This window comes from Pyrus communis, chromosome 4 (assembly GCF_041283825.1).
Source record: "Pyrus communis isolate YQ-2024b chromosome 4, ASM4128382v1, whole genome shotgun sequence".
Classification (NCBI taxonomy): Eukaryota; Viridiplantae; Streptophyta; class Magnoliopsida; order Rosales; family Rosaceae; genus Pyrus; species Pyrus communis.
Window position 1 is genome coordinate 21,463,539 of NC_142568.1, and position 22,663 is coordinate 21,486,201.

The 22,663-nt window shown below is 36.3% G+C and overlaps 2 protein-coding genes across 2 annotated transcripts; both read left to right on the plus strand.

Annotated features, from left to right (window-relative positions):
* Nucleotides 1-11,084: 11,084 nt before the first annotated feature.
* Nucleotides 11,085-16,749, plus strand: LOC137723294 (kinesin-like protein KIN-14I). Its single transcript, XM_068462448.2, has 19 exons — nt 11,085-11,564; nt 11,714-11,880; nt 11,974-12,117; nt 12,237-12,458; nt 12,534-12,605; nt 12,755-12,823; nt 12,958-13,047; nt 13,188-13,307; nt 13,397-13,478; nt 13,608-13,703; nt 13,793-13,969; nt 14,051-14,157; nt 14,253-14,431; nt 14,528-14,689; nt 14,814-15,067; nt 15,154-15,317; nt 15,388-15,585; nt 15,681-16,219; nt 16,342-16,749. The coding sequence occupies exons 1-19, from the start codon at nt 11,447-11,449 to the stop codon at nt 16,466-16,468; spliced, it is 3,087 nt and encodes a 1,028-aa protein (XP_068318549.2). The 5' UTR covers nt 11,085-11,446; the 3' UTR covers nt 16,469-16,749.
* Nucleotides 16,750-18,665: 1,916 nt separating this feature from the next.
* LOC137722775 (putative protein phosphatase 2C 5) lies at nt 18,666-22,332 on the plus strand. Its single transcript, XM_068461862.2, has 8 exons — nt 18,666-19,080; nt 19,873-20,126; nt 20,406-20,577; nt 20,670-20,887; nt 21,009-21,116; nt 21,205-21,330; nt 21,423-21,652; nt 21,752-22,332. The coding sequence occupies exons 2-8, from the start codon at nt 19,917-19,919 to the stop codon at nt 21,969-21,971; spliced, it is 1,284 nt and encodes a 427-aa protein (XP_068317963.1). The 5' UTR covers nt 18,666-19,080; nt 19,873-19,916; the 3' UTR covers nt 21,972-22,332.
* Nucleotides 22,333-22,663: the final 331 nt, after the last annotated feature.

The window sequence follows — 22,663 nt, forward strand, 5'->3', positions numbered from 1 at the left end:
ACTTATTACTATATGATATTGTAAGTTTTCCGCTTAACAAGAACAATAAGTTATGGGGTTTTATTTGTCATGTGCTTAATGATTTTAACTTTTAAGCTTATGCAATTTCAACCATTCATGCTCAATTAATGGTAAAGTTATTGTGTTTAGTGGATAAACACACTATCTATGTTAATTAGGCTTATAATTAGTGGTTGGGCATTGGAGAACATACTTGAACTTGGATCTAACCAATGTTGGACCTATTGCAAAGGTAAGGATGAAACTTGGGCTTGGGTTGAGATGAAAAATTTGGGTTTTGAATTTTGATCAATGTTTTGTGGGTTAGCAATTGAACTTCTTGTTTGGATATTCCAATTTGTTGTTCTCATTTTGTTTATTTAAAATAAAGTGATTTTCGCATTCTTTTTTAATATTTTGAAATTCTCTACTTAATTACTCGTCTTAAATCCTCTGCGATGTATTCAAAACCTTATGCACTCCTCATGGTATTTTCTTACGGCGTACGCAAGTTGGAGTCCCAGTAATATGTTTCCGTTTCTGGAATGACGGAATTGCCCTTGCGCTTTCCGGGGCCGTCATTCGTACCGACATGGATGGATTTTGACTTTTTGTAGGCGTTTGGTATATTTCGATTCACTGCGTGGGACAGATTTTAAAGATTTGATTGGCTTTTAACCCAAAAAAGAACGTCCCCCCATAGGACTTACTTTTTCGGATTTTTTATATTTTTTTAGAGAATTATTATTAGGATTATAAAATTATTATTCTATACTCCTTATAATTATATTTTTCTTTCTAACTGTAAAAAGTTTAGAGTGTAAAATAAGATTTTTGAAGTGCTAATAACAATTATTTTTTTTAAACTAAAATAAATTATATCATAAAATTTCCCGCTTGTATCCCATTTTTAAATATTGCAATGTCATATGCAAAATTATTATTTTGTTGTCGTGTTAGATTTATGTTAATTATGATCACATTAGTTGTCAGTTGATGACGTGATAAACGTGCATCCCAAATATTACATTGACATGTTTTACTTGCTTAAGATTGAGCAAAGTAAATTAGGGATGTGAAGAAGGATTTTCTATACAAAAGTTCTAAAGTGCTCCAGAATATCTCATACTTCGAACCTTTTAACCATTATGTCACAGTTTTTGTGATTTTTACCAAATATTTAAAGAATAAAAGCCTCGAAATATTTGATACTCTATAGTATTGTGGAAATGATTTTCTATAAAATCAACTGACTCCACCAAAATGTGTGGTAAGCTCCACCATTAGAACCCGCATTTTTTTGTGTTCTATATGTGTGGATAAAAGCGCAAAAAGTCGACAATCAAATTATTTTTCATTTTACATAAATAAACACGCTCTAAAATTAAATTGTATGGTAAACATTACATGTCAATTTCCCATTAAAAATCTATTTATTTTTTTACAATTTGGTGCATATGTAAAATAATTTATTAAAAAAACACAAAACGATAAATTTGAAAACACTTATCAAACTGTGATTGTATTTTCCATTCTATACTAATTAAGCAACAAAAAGGAAAAAGCCAATATCATATAAAAACATATTTTAGGAAGCTTAATTGGCAACATAATTTTGTATATTAAAGTGACTATTTTTTTGTCAAATATTAAAGTGACTAATTGAGTTCACATACAAAGATACATTTTGAAACGTCCAAATCTGATTGAGAATCAACACCTGAAATACACATTTACAAATAAATTTATTTAGTCATAAAGTTAAAGAGTTAATTAGATAAGTTTTTTTTGTTTTTTGGTTTCTTTATTTTATATTCCCATTGTTAATTAAAGGGTTTATTTCTTTAATTGGTGAGACCCCACTAAAATTTGTGTTAAGCTCCACCATAGAAATCAGCCCATTAAGGAAATGCACCCAATAATTCTAATCACAAGACGACATGAGCCTACAGCTGGAGAAATTTTTTAGTGTACCAGAAATATTGGCCGATACATAAAGTGTCATAATATTATTGGTTGGAATTTTTTTTTTCAAGTTTTCAATCTACTGTATTATTACTTTCAATTTATGATACTGTATTTTCAACACACTGTAAAATTTCTCCTATAGCTGAGTATGGCACGCAGTAGTTGGTGTGGATCCATTATCTTAACTTTTTTCCCGTAATTCTATAATTTCTTTTAATCCTCGCCCGTTCATTTCACATAACACTTATTACAATATGATACTGCAGGTTTTCCGCTTAACAAGAACCGTAAGTAAAAAACATGAATTTATTAAAAAAAGATTATGGGGTCTTATTTGTCATGTGCTTAATGATTTTAACTTTTAAGCTTATGCAATTTCAACCATTCATGCTTAATTAATGGTAAAGTTATTGTGTTTGGTGGATAAACACACACTACCTATGTTAATTAGGCTTATAATTAGTGGTTGGGCTTTGGAGAATAAACTTGAACTTCGATCTAACCAACATTGGACCTCTTGCATAAGGTAGGGATAAAACTTGGGCTTGGGTTGAGATACCAAATTTGGGTTTTGATCAATGTTTTTGTGGCTTAGCAATTGAATTTCTTTTTTAGGTCTTTCAATTTTAATGTCTCATTTTGTTTTTTGAAAGAGAAGTGATTTCCGCACTCTCTTTTGACCTTTTGCAATTCTTTACTTAATTACGCGTCTTAATTCCTATGCGATGTATTCAAATCCTTAAGCACTCCTCATAGTATTTTCTTTTAGGTTTATGCATTCTCTCCTTTAAATCAACAGGGGAGGACGAATTGAAATTTATAGTTTCTTCGAGTTTTCATTAGTCATTGATCACTAGGCCAAGAACCAATTGATCCAATTATACAAGCTTTAGAGCATCTCCAACATTTTTGTTAAATTTTTGCTAGTTTAATAGGTGAATAGTGTCAAACAACTACTTTAGTTAATTTATTTAATTTTTGATCTCCAACAACTTGCTCTATTTTAACAAACCTTGAATGTCACATATCGGGTTCGACTCCACCGTAGCACGATATTGTCTGCTTTGAGCCCCGACCATGCCCTTATGGTTTTGTTTTTGAGAACTCACACAAGAACTTCCTAGTGGATCACCCATCCTGGGAATGCTCTCGCCCGAACTCGCTTAACTTCGGAGTTCCGATGAAACCCGAAGCCAATGAACTCCCAAAAGACCTCGTGCTAGGTAGAGATGAGAATATACATATAAGGCTTATAGGATCCACTCCCCTGGGCATTGTGAGATCTTACAATCCACCTTCCTTAGGGCCCTGACGTCCTCATCGACACACATCCGGCCAGGGATTGGCTTTGATATCAGCACGCCTTGATTTTGGTCGGGATGTGTCATTGAATGTTTTAGAGTGCTACTAGACCTAACCCATTATCTTATTTTCCCACCTACTTATAATTCCATTGGCCATAAAAAGTTAAAAAATTAAAATATTAGTTTCCCACCCCTATTAATCCTAAAATAACCTCCACATGTTCTTTTTCTTTCTTTTTTTTCATTTCTTTTTTCTTCACCTTACTCTGCCTCATGAAAGAAGCGCATATTGAAGCTCAGTATTGCCCTTGATTCATTAAAGTTCTTGTTTGGGGTAATCTAAAAGTGGTTTCAATGATTTGAGGTTATTTTTTTCTTTTAAACCATCAACAACCACATCATTTAATTTATAAAATTTAGTCTTCCTATTATTACCCTTTTCTAAAATCATCTTCTCTCTTCCCTTTCTCCTCGGCTCACGGGTACACCCTTGAGTTTTATTATTTTTTTAATATTCAGCGTATGAACAGTTGATCTCTAAATCTAAAGAGTAACCGTTCATTTTGCTATAACGAAGACTCTTTTATGAAGTATGTTGGAGATAAATTTTTTAGATTTCACTCTTGAAATAAAAATTTTAATAATTTTACAACTTATCTCGAAGATGCTCTTAATTCCCCAGATATTTAGGTTTCTAAAAACCTAGAAGATACTTTTAACATATCTTATTGCTTTACAATATTTTGAATCACTAATTGGAATCAATTACCTTTCTTTTAGGTTTAACAACTCATCAACTTCCTTTTTTCCCTACATATGATACGACTTGAAGGGAGTTGAGTTGTCTAATTCAATGGCATTGGCTATTAACTATCCCCTAGCCACTCAAACTAAATTTTTATGGACCACCTAGTGACTGATTAGCTTATAATAATGAAGGTTTGGGATAAAAGAAGACAGAATCTTGGCCCCTTAAAAAAGAACACCAAAGCTTTGAGAGATTTTTTAGAGTGCCGGGAATACGGTTTGGTATACAAAATGTCATAATATAAGTGGTTGGATAAGTGAAAAAAAAAAACACAATTACTTGTTTTATGAAACTTGATGTATCGAGCAGTGTTCCTGAATACTGAAAAATTTCTCCAAAGCTTTAATCCCAAATCTCTTGAATTAATGTGCTTATCTTTAATTTCACCAAGCTCCTCCATGCTAGATTTTAGTGTGAGATCAAAGGAGTGTAGACATATTAATTTAACAAGTTCTTTAGCACACAAAAGTTTCCCATTATTTTGATCTACTATTTTTTTTTCTTTTTCTGTTTGAGCAATATTTAATCTAATCTAAGTTATGGAGGAATATTCAAACTTAATAAAATTGTGGACGAGTATAAGCCATTTAGTCATTTAGACAATGCGACTTATGCTTGTCCGAAATCTCATATGATAAGTTGTATTTATTTGTTTTGGGAAACAAGTTCGGCAACACCCTTTGTCGTAGTTACATAAAGGCTCCTTTCCCGTTTTGCCAAGTAAAATTGAAGAGGCAAACATCAACGACTGCAAATAAGCAGAACACCCATAACTTCGACATAAGTTCAAAATGAAATTTCTTTCAGTTAGGAGTGTGTGCTAAACATTTAAATTAACATATTAGTCCTGTGTGTGATAGTCACACTGCACTAACACACTTAACTACATGATGCTGGAGCATTAGACAAACCAATGTGGAGAAATGTCACCAAGTGAGAGAAATTACATGTTGTAACTTTGCCCCTTACCTCCATCTTATTTGGTTTGGTCCAAAAGAGGCCAGGCAGCAAAAGACATAGAATTTTGATCTTGTCATGATTTAGGGGGAAAGTGCCATGACTGGCTTGACTCACCAGCCACAACTGCATATGATGGCCTCACTTTTCAACATGTTTTATTTATATGCTTCAAAATTATGAAAATTATGATAAGTTTTGGGTCCTGTTAGGTTGAGATTTTTTATTTCACAAAAAAAGGGTCAGATGATTGGAATTTGGACATTGGATCTTGATGTTCCTTCTACGTTTTTTTGAGTGTGCAGATCCAAAGTGCAAACCAAAGCCCTAATCCCTGAGCTTTACGTTGGTTCGGATATCTAGTGTTAAATAGCCAAAAGTGTTGGGTCAGTGAGATCCAAAATTGGAGAGAATCTTACATACAATTGACATCATGTATTGAGTGTTACTGAAAGACGATGATACATCTATACGTACAGCCAAAAACTTCTCTTATCTTTCATACAACCGAGATCATGTGTTTATTGTTATATGAAGGGATGTATCTCCGCAAACAGCCAAAAATCTCTCCTCAATCATGATTGTCCTTCGAAGCTAGCGATTTGGTGCAAATGGGGTGCCATTATCTAGTTATGGTGGCAAGGGATGATAATTACCAACACCTATAGTGGTCTTAATAACGAACAAGCTCCATGTATGTCAATGATTGACAATTATTGACGACTACTGCATCATTTGTAAAAGTAATTCCTTATCATGCAAAGCAACAATGGTATAAAAAAAAAAAAGACATTATCACATCACAGTTCACTAAACTTTGTGGGACTCATTAAGATGGATCCCTTAAGTTTAGAGATTCTAGTTAATTTGGAAACATAAGTGTCCTGCAACTTTAGACAATGACTAACTTGTTTGGAGATGGAGGGTCTCCCGCTTTGGCCAAACTAAAAAATATGCATGGTCTATTTGCAACCTAAACATGTGCACATTTGCTTTCGTCCCTAGGAAGGGACATGCCTCTAGGCTCTATCTCTATGATGTCATTCGTTCACATTCATTTTGATATCAATAGTTACTCGGTACTACGATATGACGGTATTCTTTTTCACTTATAAGTGAGAGGTCTTAGGTTCGAATATTGTACATGATGAATTCGATACCAAATTAAGTTGTCCATTATATGGCTTAACCGAACTCTCCTTCTCCCTTAATGCAAAATATATCGTTGCACCAAAAAAAGAAAAAAAAAATACTGATATCAATAAACTATAGTACAACCATGTTTACTTGGTTTCATTCCAAATTGGTCCTCAAACTTTTAAAAGGTGTTCGTCCGAAAGTTTCTACGTCAAACACATTCAGTACCGTTGTCCTTGTTTGACACATTAAAAGTTTTGAGGATCCACTTATAATGAAAACAAGTACAAGGACCAAAGTGGAACAACCACTAAAATTAAGGGGACAAATTTGTAATTAACTCTGATTAAAAATAACTTACGATGTGAATTTGTTGTCGTGTTTGTTTATTGGGTAGGTCTTTAACCGGGCCTGTGGGGCCCACTTGTGTGATTGTTGGGCTTGGGCCAGCAGCCTGATGTCTTTAACTAAATATTACAAAGCCAGCGTGGTGCTTTTGGGTCCTACTCGTGTGGACCTCTTAACTTTTGGGCCCCACAACGGCTTTTGTCAAATCTTCGACCAACGAACATTTAAAATTGGTGCCGAACCTGTCTAGGCTCGTAATCCGAACCGGGTAAGTTTGAATAATTCAACCGTTGGAGGTAACAGAGCCCCAATTGACACCGTACCTATTTCTCATTTTTTTTAACAAATAATATGATATTTACAAATATACTCACTAATATTTTTAACAAATAAAGATCGTTTAGAAATGTTTTTAATATGACTGAAAACTTTTTAAAAGTACTTACAAACGAGCTTGTATATCATCTTTGCAATTTATATGAACCAAACTTAAAACCTTCTCGAACAAGGTAAAAACTGAATACTGTTAGAACAACTGAAAAATGTGTTTTCTTCTTTTCTTTATTTACCATGATGCTCATAATAATTATTTTGTAATTGACAATCTTGAATTCATTTTTGGGGCCATTCCATTCAAATGGAGTTTGGATCATGAATTATAAGTTGCTTCCAATAGACCCTAAAGAAAAAAACTTTGAATATCATTTGCATATTCACCTTATCCCCACCCCACCACACCACAATGACAAAACCTAGAAGGATCTAGGGTTATGCAACTTTACCAAAAAAACATTAAAAAATAAGTGAACCCAAATGAAAGAAATATTATTAGCAAAGTTTAAAGTTGTTAGTTTATAAGCTTGTAATAGAAAAGAATTTTTTTTTTATTGTGACTACAAGTGGACTAAATCATGAAGTGGTGCACATATCATGTGCTATTCAAATGAGTCATCTATAATCTTTTAGTGACAAGTGGAATGAGGGGCAAAGTGGATAGGGTGGTGCATGCAACTGGTGTTTTTTATCTTTCAATTTCCTTTTCATTACTTTTAAAAAAAAGAAAAAAAAGAAAAAAGAAAAAGGGAACTAGCTGGTGGCTTTGTCATGACAGTACATTTTTTTAGAGGCTGAGAAGATTCACTGAGATATTTCAGCCTCTCCTTGGCAATCATCGTGTAATTCACGAGCGTTAAGAATCAAACACAAGGCATGCCGTGTAAAATACAGACTTAGAATTCGTCCTCAACCACTGAAATTTATATTTTAAAATTTTGTTTTTCATAATTGCGAATTTGTTTATATGGTGTTTAATTAAATTAAAGTGCTTTATGAAGAGTTTGATTAATTGCATGAGAACTAGCAGCTGAATAATATTAAGTTTAATTCAAGTAATAATATCTAAAAAGGCCAAGTTCTCAAATTTAGGTCAAGTACAATGGCCCTAATGATCATATCCTAAATTTGAAGATTTATCTATTTATTTATTTATTTTGAATATGGTCACATGTTTAGGCTTTACACATAAGCAAAGTGAAAGCATAGACTAGGTCATTTCTATCAATTAACCTAATGTCAAGTAGATGACTAAGTCATTTGAGAAGATGTAGACTTTTCTAAGAAATGTGTGGAAGATTATATTTACTCTTTGAACATAAAAAGGTTTTGACTACATTCTGACTCTTATCAAATGTTATGTTTCTTAATTTTCGTTGTGTTTATGTGGTGTAATAAATTCACTTACGTTATAATATGTATATTTTATTTGTTAGTATTATATATTGTTTATATATATTTTAATAATGTCATACAATGTATAATAACACATAAATTTGTAATAGCAAGACGATATTAAAAAATTTCTCAGTAATCTACCTTACACAAAGCGACACGAGTATTTATCAAATATAGCCAAAAATTAACTCTTAATTTTAAAAATGTCAAATTTGATAAAAACTTTCAAATATGTCCAAAATTTCACTTGAGTAGACACAAATACCCTCAAATTTAACAATTAAATAAATTAAAGGTTTTTTAGCTATTGTCACCTCAAGATCCGATCCAACTTCACCTTCACTTCTACACTCCACCACCACAAACCCTATCCCCTTCGACCCCCTCATCACCGACATTGAGCGCCGCCGCGATTACCGCAAGTGGGAGCAACATAATTTCAATCATGCATTCAACACCTTTTTTCTTACTAATATCATTTTTAGTTTTAAATATAAAAATAGTTTTTAAAGTTAATCTAAATGTCATTATATGATTGTATTTGTGAGACCCACGTGGCGCCACATCATCACACTAACAGAGCAATTGACAGATTTTTCACGAAAAAACTAAAATGACCACAATGGACAAATTCAAATACAGACTAAAATGATTCACGATAGACAAATTTAAGAACACTACTATTGATTATCATTAATTGTTAAGGACCAGATTAAAGAGTTATGTCAATGTCACGAATCATTTTGGCTAAAAAACCTTTAATTTATTGGGTAAATTACATTTTCATACCTCAGGTTTGGGGCCTATTTCAATTCCTTACAACATCTTCAAAATATTTCACTTTCATACCTTAAGTACTATTTTATTTCAAAATAATACATCCGTTACATTTTCCATCCATGAATCTGTTAAGTGCTGACGTGGCTGCCACATATATGCCACGTGGCTGCCAAATGTGTGCCACGGGGCAAAACAATTAAATTTTTTTTTTTAAATCTGATTTTTCTCAAAAAAAAAAAAAAAATTGAAACCCTTCCCATCTCCCCGCAACCACCCCCAACATCCCTAAACCTGCAACAACAACAACAAGAAGAAGGAAGAAGGAAAAAAAAAAAAAAAAACCTAGGAAACACAGATCCCATCACCCCACCCCTACCCGAAACCCCATTTGAATCTTCAACCAGGAAAGAGCAAAAAAAAAAAAAAAAACTTACAAAACCCAGAACTACACCCCCCCCCCCCCCATGTTTCCCATATGTAACCCAGAAAAGAAGGGGAAGAAAAAAAAAAAAAAAAAACCCATCCCATCTGCAACCCAGAAAAGAAGGGGAATCAGAAAAAAAGAAGGAAAAAAAATAAAACAAAAAAAACCCATCTCCCTTTCCCTGCAATCCAGATCCTGTCTTCCTAATGAGTGTGAATTTAAGGAGTGGGGTGTGTAGCGGAGATGCGAGGGTGGGACGAGCCCACTTGGCGATGCGTCGGGGAGCACTAGGTCCGGGTTTTTTGGGGGAGGGGGGGAGGGGGGAAAGGTTCGGATCTGGGTATGTTTGGGGGGGGGGGGGGAGAAGAGAAGGTTCCGGCAGGTAAGGGGAAGGGAAGGTTTCTGGGTTTGTTGGGGGGTATGTGGGTTTGTAAACTTTGTATGCGGGGGTGCAGGGATCATTGCTTCTCTTTCTTTCTTTTTTATTTTTATTTTTATTTTTAAATCAGGTTTTTTTTTCTCCAGGTTTTAAAAAAAATAATAAAAAATTATTCTTTTTGCCACGTGGCACACATTTGGCAACCACGTGGTACAAATGTGGTAGCCACATCAGCATTTAATGGATCAATGGATGGAAAATGTAACGAATGTATTATTTTGAAATAAAATAGTACTTAAGGTATGAAATTGAAATGTTTTGAAGATGTTGTAAGGAATTGAAATAGACCCCAAACCTAAGGTATGAAAATGTAATTTACCATAATTTATTTGATTGTTAAATTTGAGGCTATTTGTGTCTATTTAGATGGAATTTTGGATATATTTAAAATATTTTATAAAAAATGACATTTTTGAAATTAAAAGTTAATTTTTAGCTATATTTGATAAATACCCAAGCCACACCTCCTTTAGTCCTTTTTAACCAAAAAAAAAAAAAAAATGAGAAACAAAGGCAAAAGTCAAGTTTCTTAGAGATATTTGATCCAACACGAATCCAATTAACCAAAGAGGAAGGCAAGGGTCAAACTAGGTTTCATGTTACCACAAAATTGAAGAAATACCCCATTAACCCACTTCCAAGAAAGAAAAAAACTCATTCTCATGAGAATGACTTATATGGTATGGATACACTATCATGGTAGGGTCTCACGTCAATAAAATAAAGGCATGTGTAAGTTTTTGTTCACATATATATCCTTACTTCATTGATACGAAACATCACATTGATGATGTACTCGTATTGTGTAAGTTGTTCTCTTCTTCTCACAACCAAAAATGAAATAACAAAGTAACAAAGAAAATGTTAATATTAGAGACAAAAATGTTTGACTCAAGACCAATCCAATTCACCAAAGAGATTCTCTCCTCTTTTTATTATATTTCACACATTTTTTTTTAATTGGTTAAATTTAAAAGATTTTGTGATCCGTTAAATACAAACAGTTAAAGGCTTGAAGCCAAGTTGCCGGCGAGAGGCTCGGAACCAGGTTCGGGGTAGCTTTTGTCCTTCAATATTAGACAAACCCACAAACAGAGAAAGAGAAGGAAAACAGTGCTAAAGCCTAAAACGAGAGAGAGAGAGAGAGAGAGAGAGAGAGAGAGAGAGAGAGAGAGAGGGAGAGGGAGAGGGAGAGAGAGAGAGAGAGAGAGAGAGAGAGAGAGAGAGAGAGAGAATCAAGTCATCCGAACCCAAAAATCTTCTCTCTCTTTACTTTCCAAAACCTATTTTATATTTTTTGTATCTTCACATCCAAGTCTTCCCCTATTTCTAATTTGAATCTATACCTCATAGATTTCCATATTTTTTTATAAACTTCACATTTTTTTCAAACAAAAAAAAATTCAAACTTTTCGGTATTCCCATTGCAATTTCGGCTTCTGAATTGTGATTTGGGTAGTTTTAGCATGTTGGATTAATGGGTAGGAGTTGAATTTTAACGGTCAGATTTTTGGTGTTTTCCTGGGGTTTTTTTTTTTTTTTGGCGGTAAATGGCGACGGAGCAAGTGTTGCCGTTCTCCATAACTTCTGTGGTTGAATGCGTTCTTCAGGAGCATGGGAGTCGTCTGAGCGATATCGACTTGGCTTCCAGGAAGGCCGAGGAAGCATGTAATCATCTTTTCTTCATCTGTTTAATCTTTAATCTTGGATTAATTTTTGTTCTATTTATCTGTTTCATTGGTTCTTCCAAATTTATGACAATTCCATAGCAGAAGCAAATCTTCTGATCCTATGAATGTTGCCTTGTTGTTGAGCAGCCTTGAGAAGGTATGAAGCAGCGAGGTGGCTACGAAAGACGGTTGGCGTTGTGGGGGGTAAAGATTTGCCGGCTGAGCCTTCTGAAGAAGATTTCCGGCTTGGATTGCGAAGTGGAATAATCCTCTGCAATGTTCTTAACAAGGTTCAACCCGGAGCTGTGCCAAAGGTAATGCCTCAACTTGGTTTTCGCTTTGCATTTGTTCAAGCCCTTTTGTTTATTGACTGGTTTTGATAACGTTAACTGGAGATTTGTTTTTAGGTAGTTGAAGGCCCTTGTGACTCCGTTATTATTCCCGATGGGGCAGCTCTATCAGCGTATCAGTACTTCGAAAATGTTAGAAACTTCCGTGTGGCTGTGGAGGAAATGGGGCTTCCAACCTTTGAAGCTTCCGATTTGGAACAGGTTTGTGCTCAGAAAACAATTATCGTGTTGATGAATCCATATGATTTAGGCTGAAGTGCATGATTTCTGTGGTTATTTTGTCATTCGGGTGTGACATATTCCACATTCTGAGTTTACAGGGAGGGAAATCTGCGAGGATTGTGAACTGCGTTCTAGCATTGAAATCATATTATGAGTGGAAACAAGGAGGTGGAATTGGATCATGGAAATATGGTGGAGCTTTGAAACCACCTGCCTGCGGGAAATACTTCTTGCGGAAAAATTCAGAACCCTTTTCAAGGACCTTATCATGGGGCGAAAAGCCACACGAAAGTTTGTCCTGTGAAGATCTCTATGAAGCAGTAGGTGTTTCTCAATTTTTCATTGTACACTCGTAATATTGCAGGAAATTAATTGTTCTTCTTTCTGATCTGCAGAGTTCCTCTCATTCTTTACATGCGCTAGTATGTGAAGTGCTTTCGGACAAGAGGCAAGAAGACATACCAATCGTAAGGGTTCCTCTACCTTTTATGTTGATTATCTTAATAAATCACACTAATGCAGATGGCAGTCTCCACTCGTTTCACCCGAGCACGCTCCTGTTTATATATGCATATATGTCTAACTTAGAGAAACAATTTCTTGTTGCATTTGACAGATTGTGGAAAATTTGCTGAGTAAAGTCATGGAGGAGTTTGAGCATCGGTTAGCTAGCCAAGGCGAACTGGTAAGCAGCAGCATTTCTTCAGCATTGGCTTACCGTTTCATATGTGCATTGCTTTTTTCCCAAAGAAAGCTCATTGCCTCCTTTCGAGAAAAAATGTTATACGTGGGATGATAGAATTCTTTATAACATGACAGATGAAAACAACTTCCAAAGATATGATGTTGTCCGGCCCTGATAGACCTCTTTCTGACTGTGCCTCTGAATGTGCTTCTGGTGATATGAAGGTACAAGTTTTAGATTCACCGTAGAATTGGCAAATTTGTGTCATTATGATTTCGTTTTGTGCAAGTGTCTCGGTTTTGTTTGTATGTTTTATCAGTAGCACAATTGGGTGACATTTTGCTTCCATTGATGGATGATTAAGATTGAAGAGAACGCTGCCTCTGAAAACAAAGAGGAGGAAATATACAACCATGACGAGGGATCAAAAAGTCAGTCTCGAAAGCAGATAACATTGGTTGACCGACAACAGAAAGATATTCAGGTAAACTGCGGTTGTATCATATTAGCAGCTACAAAATTTTGTTTGCCCTAAGGTACTGGAAACTTATGTTAATAGTCTGTATTCTGTAGGAACTGAAACATACTCTATACGATACAAAAGCAGGAATGAAGCTTCTACAAATGAGGTACCGGCAGGAGTTCAACAACCTAGGTATGACTTGTGACGAAAAATGATTTGAAATGCTTTTAACAAGGCTCGCTTAGCTCACATTTTTTCGAATACTTTAAAGTTGTTTCAAGTTCTCAACGGAGGACCATGAGTAGTTTCCCATGCATGTAGGCAAGCACCTCCATGGTTTGGCTTCTGCAGCAACAGGATACCAGAAGGTTCTTGAAGAAAATCGCAAGTTATACAATCAAGTGCAGGATTTGAAAGGTACTATTTCCGGTCTTCTTTAAATTGTCTCGAGTTCTATAAGTTGTGTTTTGTATGAGATTAATTGGTCCATCTATTATTTTGGTTAGGTAATATAAGGGTATACTGTCGAGTGCGGCCCTTCTTGCCCGGGCAATCAAACCGGGCCAGTAGCTATGATCACATAGATGACAGAAGTCTTAAGATTATCACCCCTTCCAAATATGGCAAAGAGGGAAGGAAATCTTTCACTTTCAACAAAGTTTTTGGTCCTTTTTCAACCCAAGGTTAGCTACTCTCGATATGGATTCATTTCTAATCTTTCATATGTGTCAGCATTTTTCACTGCTACTTTTCTTTCTCTGCAGAGGAGGTATTTTCAGACACGCAGCCTCTGATTCGGTCTGTTCTCGATGGTTACAATGTCTGTATATTTGCTTATGGCCAAACCGGATCAGGGAAAACTTTTACAATGGTAAAATATGTGCATAGATGTTTCATCATATAATCTTTACTCTTTGACCAAACCACTCCTGACGAGTTATAAATTCATATTTTTCACCGATGTAGACTGGACCGAAGGATATTACAGAGGAAAGTCGAGGTGTAAATTACAGAGCACTCAGTGATTTGTTTTATCTCTCAGAACAGAGAAAGGACACCATTTGTTATGAAATTTCTGTTCAGATGCTTGAAATTTACAATGAGCAAGTCAAGGATCTCCTGGCGGTGGAGGGTTCTAGCAAACGATATCCTTCTTGAGTGCTGACAATAATAACTTCTCCTTACTATTGCTTTCTGTAGAATGCATATCATATTCATGTGTTTCCTTAACTCCAACATACATTAGAAATTCGCAACAGTTCTCAGAACGGAATTAATGTACCTGAGGCGAACCTTGTTCCTGTTTCATCGACATTTGATGTTATATATTTGATGAACCTTGGGCATAAGAATCGTTCAGTGAGTGCAACAGCCATGAATGACCGGAGTAGTAGATCGCACAGGTAAGATTAATGATGTCCTTTTAGACAGACGTTGAGTTGATCCCTTCTCGTTTCACATTACAAGTAAAACTCTGAAGTGATCATGAATCCGTCTAAACTAACTCCTATCACATTTCATAAACAGTTGCTTGACAGTTCATGTTCACGGAAGAGACCTGACATCGGGAAGCATTCTCCGGGGTTGTATGCATCTAGTTGACTTGGCAGGAAGTGAGAGAGTTGACAAATCTGAGGTGACGGGAGACAGATTAAAGGAGGCACAACATATTAACAAATCTCTCTCAGCTTTAGGAGACGTCATTGCCTCTCTTGCTCAAAAGAACGCACACGTTCCTTACAGAAACAGTAAACTCACACAGCTGCTCCAAGACTCACTCGGTAAGATTGTTTAATAAACTTGCAGACATTTTTCTCATTTTTGTTGGTCTCCGTTGTAATCATTTGATGCATCCTTATTCCATCAGGAGGGCAAGCGAAGACGCTCATGTTTGTTCATATCAGCCCTGAGCCTGACGCTCTCGGAGAGACACTTAGTACACTCAAGTTTGCAGAAAGGGTTTCTACAGTTGAACTTGGTGCCGCCCGAGTTAACAAAGACAATGCAGATGTAAAAGAGCTCAAAGAACAGGTAGTTAATTTATATCCAGTTATAACGTACAATAAAACCTCTTGTTTACCAGTTTTTCTGTCCATACAAGATTGCTACACTTAAGGCAGCCTTAGCAAGGAAGGAAAGCGAGGGAGCGCGAGCGCAACTTAAATATTCACAATCCATGAGTCCAGAAAGATCCAGAATCAAGTCTGCTGGGTCTTCCCCTTTGCATTCTAATTGGAAAAGCACCGGAGATTTGTCTGGGGCTTCCATGCAAGCAGCAGATGATTTTGGAAACACAGAGGTATTGGTTAAGTATTAAATTGATAAGCCGAAAATTTTGTTTTGTCCATGTTATTTGATGAATCTAACAATTGAGGTTCATCTTGATTGCAATAGGTTCGCAAATTTTCTGCATTGAAGCCAAAAAGGCGAAGTTTAGATCTTCAAGATATGATGACACAAGGGCGTTCGCCTCCCTGGCCACCCACTAATAATGAAGGACTAAATGTAAAGGAGGAAGCCGATAAGGATTCAGTACTCTCTGGAGATTGGGTTGATAAGGTCATGGTGAACAAACATGAAGGTGCAAATAGAGAAGAGAATCTATTAGGAAGTTGGGATATGGACAACAGACAGTTGCCGGAGATGTTTGGTCCAAGTAGCCTCCCTGACCCTCCGAAGTTATACATGGAACCACATTTTGGAAAGTTAACGGCGAGCAAAGAGGACAGCCCAGACAATGAAGCACAAAGGAGTCGGAATGAGATGGCCAACACCGATGACTCTGATGATCAACTTGATGCTGCAACTAGTGATTGTTCAGAGCCAGACATGCTTTGGCAACAAAACCTTCTGAAACCTACCTGCATTCCAAATGGATTGGGATCAAAAGCGAAGAAAACTAATTCAAGGCCAATAAGGAGCCCGGAAACTAGGTAAACTCCGATTGTTATAAGTTTACGTTGTTTTCTTTAAGCTGCATTATGAGCATATTGTTTCCTATGCAAAATCTCTTATATACCTATGTTCTAATAAGATGTTTCCGCCTTGTCACCAGGAGCATGATTCCATCATTGATTCCTTCGCCATCACGGAAACCACCCAATGGGGTGAGCCAACCTCTGCACAGGACCGCAAGTGGAAGGATCGGTGAAGGGAAGCGAAGACCTGGGAGTGCAAAGTAATATCGACGATGAGGTTGCTTTTTAATGGTGTGTTGAGGGAAGTTTGCTTTATGATTCCTCTTCTTTTCTTTTTTTGGGGTCATTTTTTGTGTGTTCATATATACCTAGAGAGAGAGAGAGAGAGAGAGAGAGAGAGAGGTTTTCTAAAAGTGGCAATATTTCCGGTTGCCTGAGTTTCTCCGGTGGTGCTCATAAAATGTATGTTGTCGATCGCACCCCGTTCCGTCTTTTTTTATGAGTGTTGATATTACAATCAAACAACGATGATATATATTTTTTATCTTTGATGTGTCCTTCAAAAGAAAAATGAGAGACAGTGTGGATTACTGTTTCAGATGTAGAGAAATCAAACGCAACATTCTGATGAACTACTATCCCCTCGGGACTGAAGTGAGTCTATATTTTTCTTTTCGATACAAACGATATTAGGAGCATATCTTGGATGCACGGTAACCGTTTTTAACAACTTGAGCTACAAGTCCTTCACGCATGATTGAAGTCATACTAGTTTGAAAAACCCTATGTAGTTCATGCAAGAGTATCCACATTATCAATTAACACAAACAAATCAATGTCGTAATGCAGTTCCTATTTGATTAATTAATTACTAAGTACAAATTTGGTCAAGCTTCCCGACTGGAGAAAGACTGGGAAACTATATCTTCCTCGTTAAGTTCTTGCCTCACTTAATCGAAAGTACGTGAGCATGCATGAAATGAACAACAGCTTGACAATGGTCGAGATACACATCGTCATCGGAAGGTACTTGAACTTTCCGGTACAAATGTTGAAGAAAATCACCGCTGATTCCTCCTAGCTGAAAAGTTCCTTTACGTGTTTTGTGAAGCAGCAACTCAAACCAATTGGCAATGGAAGGGAGGGGGAGTAGGGATTGTTGACACATTCCAGACAGGTGGCATAGTCATAAGATAAAATGATATGTAAAAAATACGAATAAATTAAAGATTGAAAGTAAAATAATAGTGGAATAAAGTAGACTGTGCAGTGAAAGTAATGAACCTTAAATAAATGTATGTACTCGGCAGCAAAGAGAAAGTGAAGCGAGCACAGGGGAAGAGAGTGATAATATTAACGGTTAAATCTTGCATATAGAAATTCGACGGTCGAAAATTGAGATAAATGTTGGGTGTGTGGATAGTATTATTATTAACTGAAACTTATATTATTGAGTGATATGTACCATTGTGGTAGACCCAATTAATTAATCTAAACTACAATTGAGATTTGCATCAAATGTAAATTTTTTTTTTGTCAAACGGTAAATTTTGTTAGATTATATCTAAGATACAAGATTCAAACTCACACCATCATGTAAGGCCATTACATCTCCAACCAACCTGACCAAAGAGTCATAGGCCAAAATATAGCCCATTTTGACATGAAAATCGTCTCTAACCGAGGGCTAGGCCAAATGGCTTGTGGGTCCCATTGGGCCATACTTCATCCACCAGGCCAGCGGGCTGGCCAAAAGGAGCCAGCTAGCCAGCCCGTTTGCACCAGCCCAAACCCATGCTAGCAGACATCAGGTTACTGTTGGATTTGAATTTTTTTTTTTAAGACAAAATTTAAAGATAAGATAAGAAATACTTAAGCTATTTCTACACCATTTATCACCTCATTTTTACCATCCCATACTACTTTACCTTATTTTATTTCAAATTTTCACATCCTTTTTATTATATAGCGATAAGAAATCCGAAGGCTTATTCATTTAGCAACAAATGACACTCAAAATATGTCTGAAAAGTTGAAAACCTTACTTTTATATGATAGTTTAATTTAATTAAACTACCATCTTAATTCAATTAAAATAATAAATTATTGAGGGAGCTAAAATATAGCCCCCTTCGGTTAAAGATGAGTTTTTTGTCAAACGGACTATGTTTTTGGCCCATGGACCTTTGACTCACTCGGTTGGAGATGGTATAAAATATGATCTTACACTATTCATTAAAAACAATTTCTTGCAGGACTATATGGCTAAACATGGAGAAATTTTTCATTATAACCGGAATACGGGTGATACACCATGTGTTTTTATATAAGTGGTGAAATTTTTTCTTTTTTAAGTTATTAATTTTTAACACACATATCTTACAATTTATATAATAATACATGATGTATTATACTGTATATTGATCACATTAAAAAATCTCTCGTAAACATAATACTCTTTCGGCTAGAGATAGCCTACCGGCTCATCTGGCAGATACGAACAGTGAGGCTCCCCAGTCCCCTCCACCAGCCGATGAAAAGTGCGGGTAACCACATCCAGCTGTCAACCAAACGCCACTCCATCATCAAAGGTCACTTTCGTCATTTCCCCCACGAATTCGCAATTCTCCGCCGGAAATTTCGGACATAAACGTCATTTCAATAGAATCTTGCCCACCCTCTCTCTCTCTCTCTCTAAAGCTGTCTTCCAATCAAATCACAGAAAAAGTGCGAAGCTCTCTCTCTCTCCTGGGGTTTATTTCCGAGCAACCAGTGCGAGCTCAGTTCCAATGAAGGATTTTTAGATGGACTTCAATGTCAGATCCTCCGTGCTCGATCCGTCTCTGGATACCAGTGTTTTTGCTCTGCATTCAAAGGTACCCCAATATTTCCCTCTGATTTTTCCTTTTTTTTTTTTTTTTTACTATTTCTGAATTTCCTCAATTTTTGAATATTTTTATAGTTCATTTAGTTCGTGGGTTAGCTCAATTTTACTTCCTGGGGATTCTGTAGACTTGCGTGTGAGTTAATTGTAATGGGTTCTGCAAGATTGCTTTAGATTTCGGGCTCTGAAGGAACTATCTTTGCATAGTTTGTGAAGTTTTTTATTTGAATTTGAATTTTGCTATTTAGGGAAGTTGAAAATTTTGATTGGTAGGTGGGGTTTTTTTTGTCAATTGCTTGTACTCTATATAATTTTCTCATGTTGATGGTGTAAAATGGCTTCTGATTGATTGTTTTGAGAAACTGGTACTAAATTTCAAAAATTATACTGGCAAGAACAACCTTTTCTTTTTGCCCTTTCGGTACGAATTCTGTTAGTTTTTCTTTTCCCTTTCAAAATTGTATGTAGTATGTTTCGCTTGTAGCTTACAGTTGTTTTGAACTATGTGCATAGAAGCACCAGGTCAGTTTCCGGTGACGGTTTTAGATTCAGTAGGCCTAGACCGATGGGCAAGATTCTAATTTATGCTTAACATTATTTTGTTTGCTTCATATTTGACTTAAAATTTAGTGTCATATGCTCCATTATCTAATTATAATTTTTAACTTTAATGTGTAAATCATTCAAGTCAGTTGGTGGACGTATGAGGTGATTTTAGTACATTTAGATGTACACGTTTGCAATGAAGTCCTGACAAGATTAGTTTAATCGTTTGGATGAATAGGGTTTTGGCAATTGGGTCCTGGAAATGTCACAACGGACACTAAAATGAGCCAGATTGAAGTATCGGCGATGAAATCTCCTCTCATCCCACTTGCGACTCTGATTGGTCAGGAGCTTAGGGGTGAAGAAGTTGAGAAACCTTATTTGAAGTATGGCCAGGCTGGTTTGGCGAAGAAAGGAGAAGATTACTTTCTTATAAAAACTGACTGCCAAAGAATTCATTCGGATCCGTCAACAACATTTTCTGTCTTTGCGGTACTTTCCTCCCTTTATTTTCTTTCTTTGTACCTATATAAAGAAAAGGAAAAGAATTTGAGAGTCATTAAAAGTGTAAAGATTACCTTGAGTGAATTTGATAGTTGCATTTGTGTCCGGTTAAGTGTAACTTTGTTTTTTCTCAGGTTTGAAACGGTGTGATAAAAGAGCAATCACTGTTTAGTAACTTTTCTTCTTTTCATACATTTGTCAGCACCGATAGAGCATCACTTCATTCCCTCACTCTTTCTGATACAAATTTGAAATTATTGTCTGCAGATTTTTGATGGGCATAACGGTATATCAGCTGCTATTTTTACAAAGGAGAATTTATTGGCTAATGTTTTGAGTGCCATTCCGCAAGGAATCAGTAGGCATGAATGGCTGCTTGCCCTTCCTCGGGCGCTGGTTGCAGGATTTGTCAAAACTGATATAGAATTTCAGCAGAAAGGTATACATCAAGCCGTTTGAATTTCCAATAATTATTTATTTCATTTGCTTGATTTTGCTTATCTTAGCATTCTGATTTAATATCAACCTCAGGGGAAACTTCTGGTACAACGGTGACTTTTGTTGTGATCGATGGTTGGACTGTGACTGCTGCATCTGTTGGGGATTCTCGATGCATATTGGACACCCAGGGAGGTGTTGTTTCACTCTTGACTGTTGATCACAGGCTGGAAGAAAATGAAGAAGAGAGGGAGCGAGTTACTGCCAGTGGGGGTGAAGTAGGAAGGCTAAATGTTTTTGGGGGCAATGAGGTATATCCTGGTTTATTCTGTTCTTCATCCTTCTGCCTTGTAAACGGAAAGGCATTTCAATTTTCAATGGAACAACATTTGTTTGATGGTTGTAAATTTCTTATGTTTACGTGGTTCATAGGTTGGTCCCCTCCGCTGCTGGCCTGGTGGATTGTGCCTTTCTAGGTCAATTGGTGACACAGATGTGGGAGAATACATTGTCCCAATACCACATGTCAAGCAAGTGAAGGTAAATTCATCTTGTGCTATAACCAATGGTTCTATTTACTATTCTCTTACAATTTAATTTTCAACTTATTTTTTCCCTGGTTATGTAGCTTTCAAATGCTGGGGGAAGACTTATAATAGCTTCTGATGGCATCTGGGATGCTTTGTCTTCCGATATGGCGGCAAAGTCATGTCGAGGATTGCCTGCAGAGCTTGCTGCAAAGATGGTCGTTAAGGTGATGCGCCTATAATGCAAACATTACCTTAAGCCCAAGAGAACAAGTCTGATTTTACTGATCTAGTCCTGCTTTTCTTTGTTCTGTTTCAGGAGGCTCTGAGGTCAAGGGGACTGAAAGATGATACAACCTGCGTAGTTGTTGACATAATCCCTTCGGGTCATCCTGTCTTACCTCCAACACCGATGAAGAAACCAAACATGCTTGCTTCACTTATCTTTGGGAAGAAAAGTCAGAATTCTGTGAACAAAACAAATAAGCTTTCTGCTATCGGAGTTGTAGAAGAGTTGTTTGAAGAAGGTTCAGCAATGCTTGATGAAAGGTCAGTTCAGCATGGTTTATTATCTAATTGCTAATCATAAGATTGTATTTCTAGTTTGAGTAGAACCCTAATTTCTTTCCTTTCTCGATGGAAATACAGGTTGGGGAAGGATTCTCCTGTGGATGCAAATTCTGGGATTTTCCGATGCGCAGTCTGCCAAGTGGATCAGCCCCCAGTAGAAGGTTTATCGGTAAACTCTGGGTCTTTCTTCTCCCCAGCATCAAAGCCATGGGAAGGCCCCTTCCTCTGCGCAAAGTGTCAGACCAAGAAAGACGCCATGGAAGGGAAAAGACTAACCAGACCTACTGTGGTCTTGTAGTAATTTACCCGATTACGTATCCTAAATTGCATCTTTCTTATCTGGCAGTGTGAGCATATACTTGGTTTTCCTTTTTCAGGTGGTGACTATTTATAGATGTGTGTAAGAAATGAAGTTGAGATATGCAGAGTAAAGTAGGTGTTTTGCAGTTTGAGTTTGTGTCGATTCTGGTTTGTGCTCTCGGCTGTTTGACTGACTCACAGAGGGTTCAAGTGTTCTCATCGCTAACAGCGTTAATTTGTAAGTAAATCGAAGATTTGTGTAATCGTTGTGTTAGAACGAATCTAACTGTGTGTTGTTCTCCATACTCATTGTGTTAGCACAAATGAATATATAATCGATAGGCAAATTTTTTTAGCAATTGTCTGCAAATGCTGCTTAGATTTTGCCTTGCCACTTTACTATGATTCTTTTTTGTAACGGGGTTGACAGAGTATTACATAATTCATTCTTTATTTATTTCTTATAAGATTAGAGCCGTCTTTAATTACCTGATTGTGTATTGCTCCAAATGTGCTTAATTGGAGAACAACTTGCATGAAACGAAATCATCATGTCTGTAGTGTCCCGGTCCATTTAAATCCCTCTCGTTTAATTGGTGTTTTGAAATACAAGAGTAAGATTTATAAGCACCACCTTATTCGTACTGGACATTGTTGCGATGTTAAAATTGACGAAACTCTGTTTAGGGA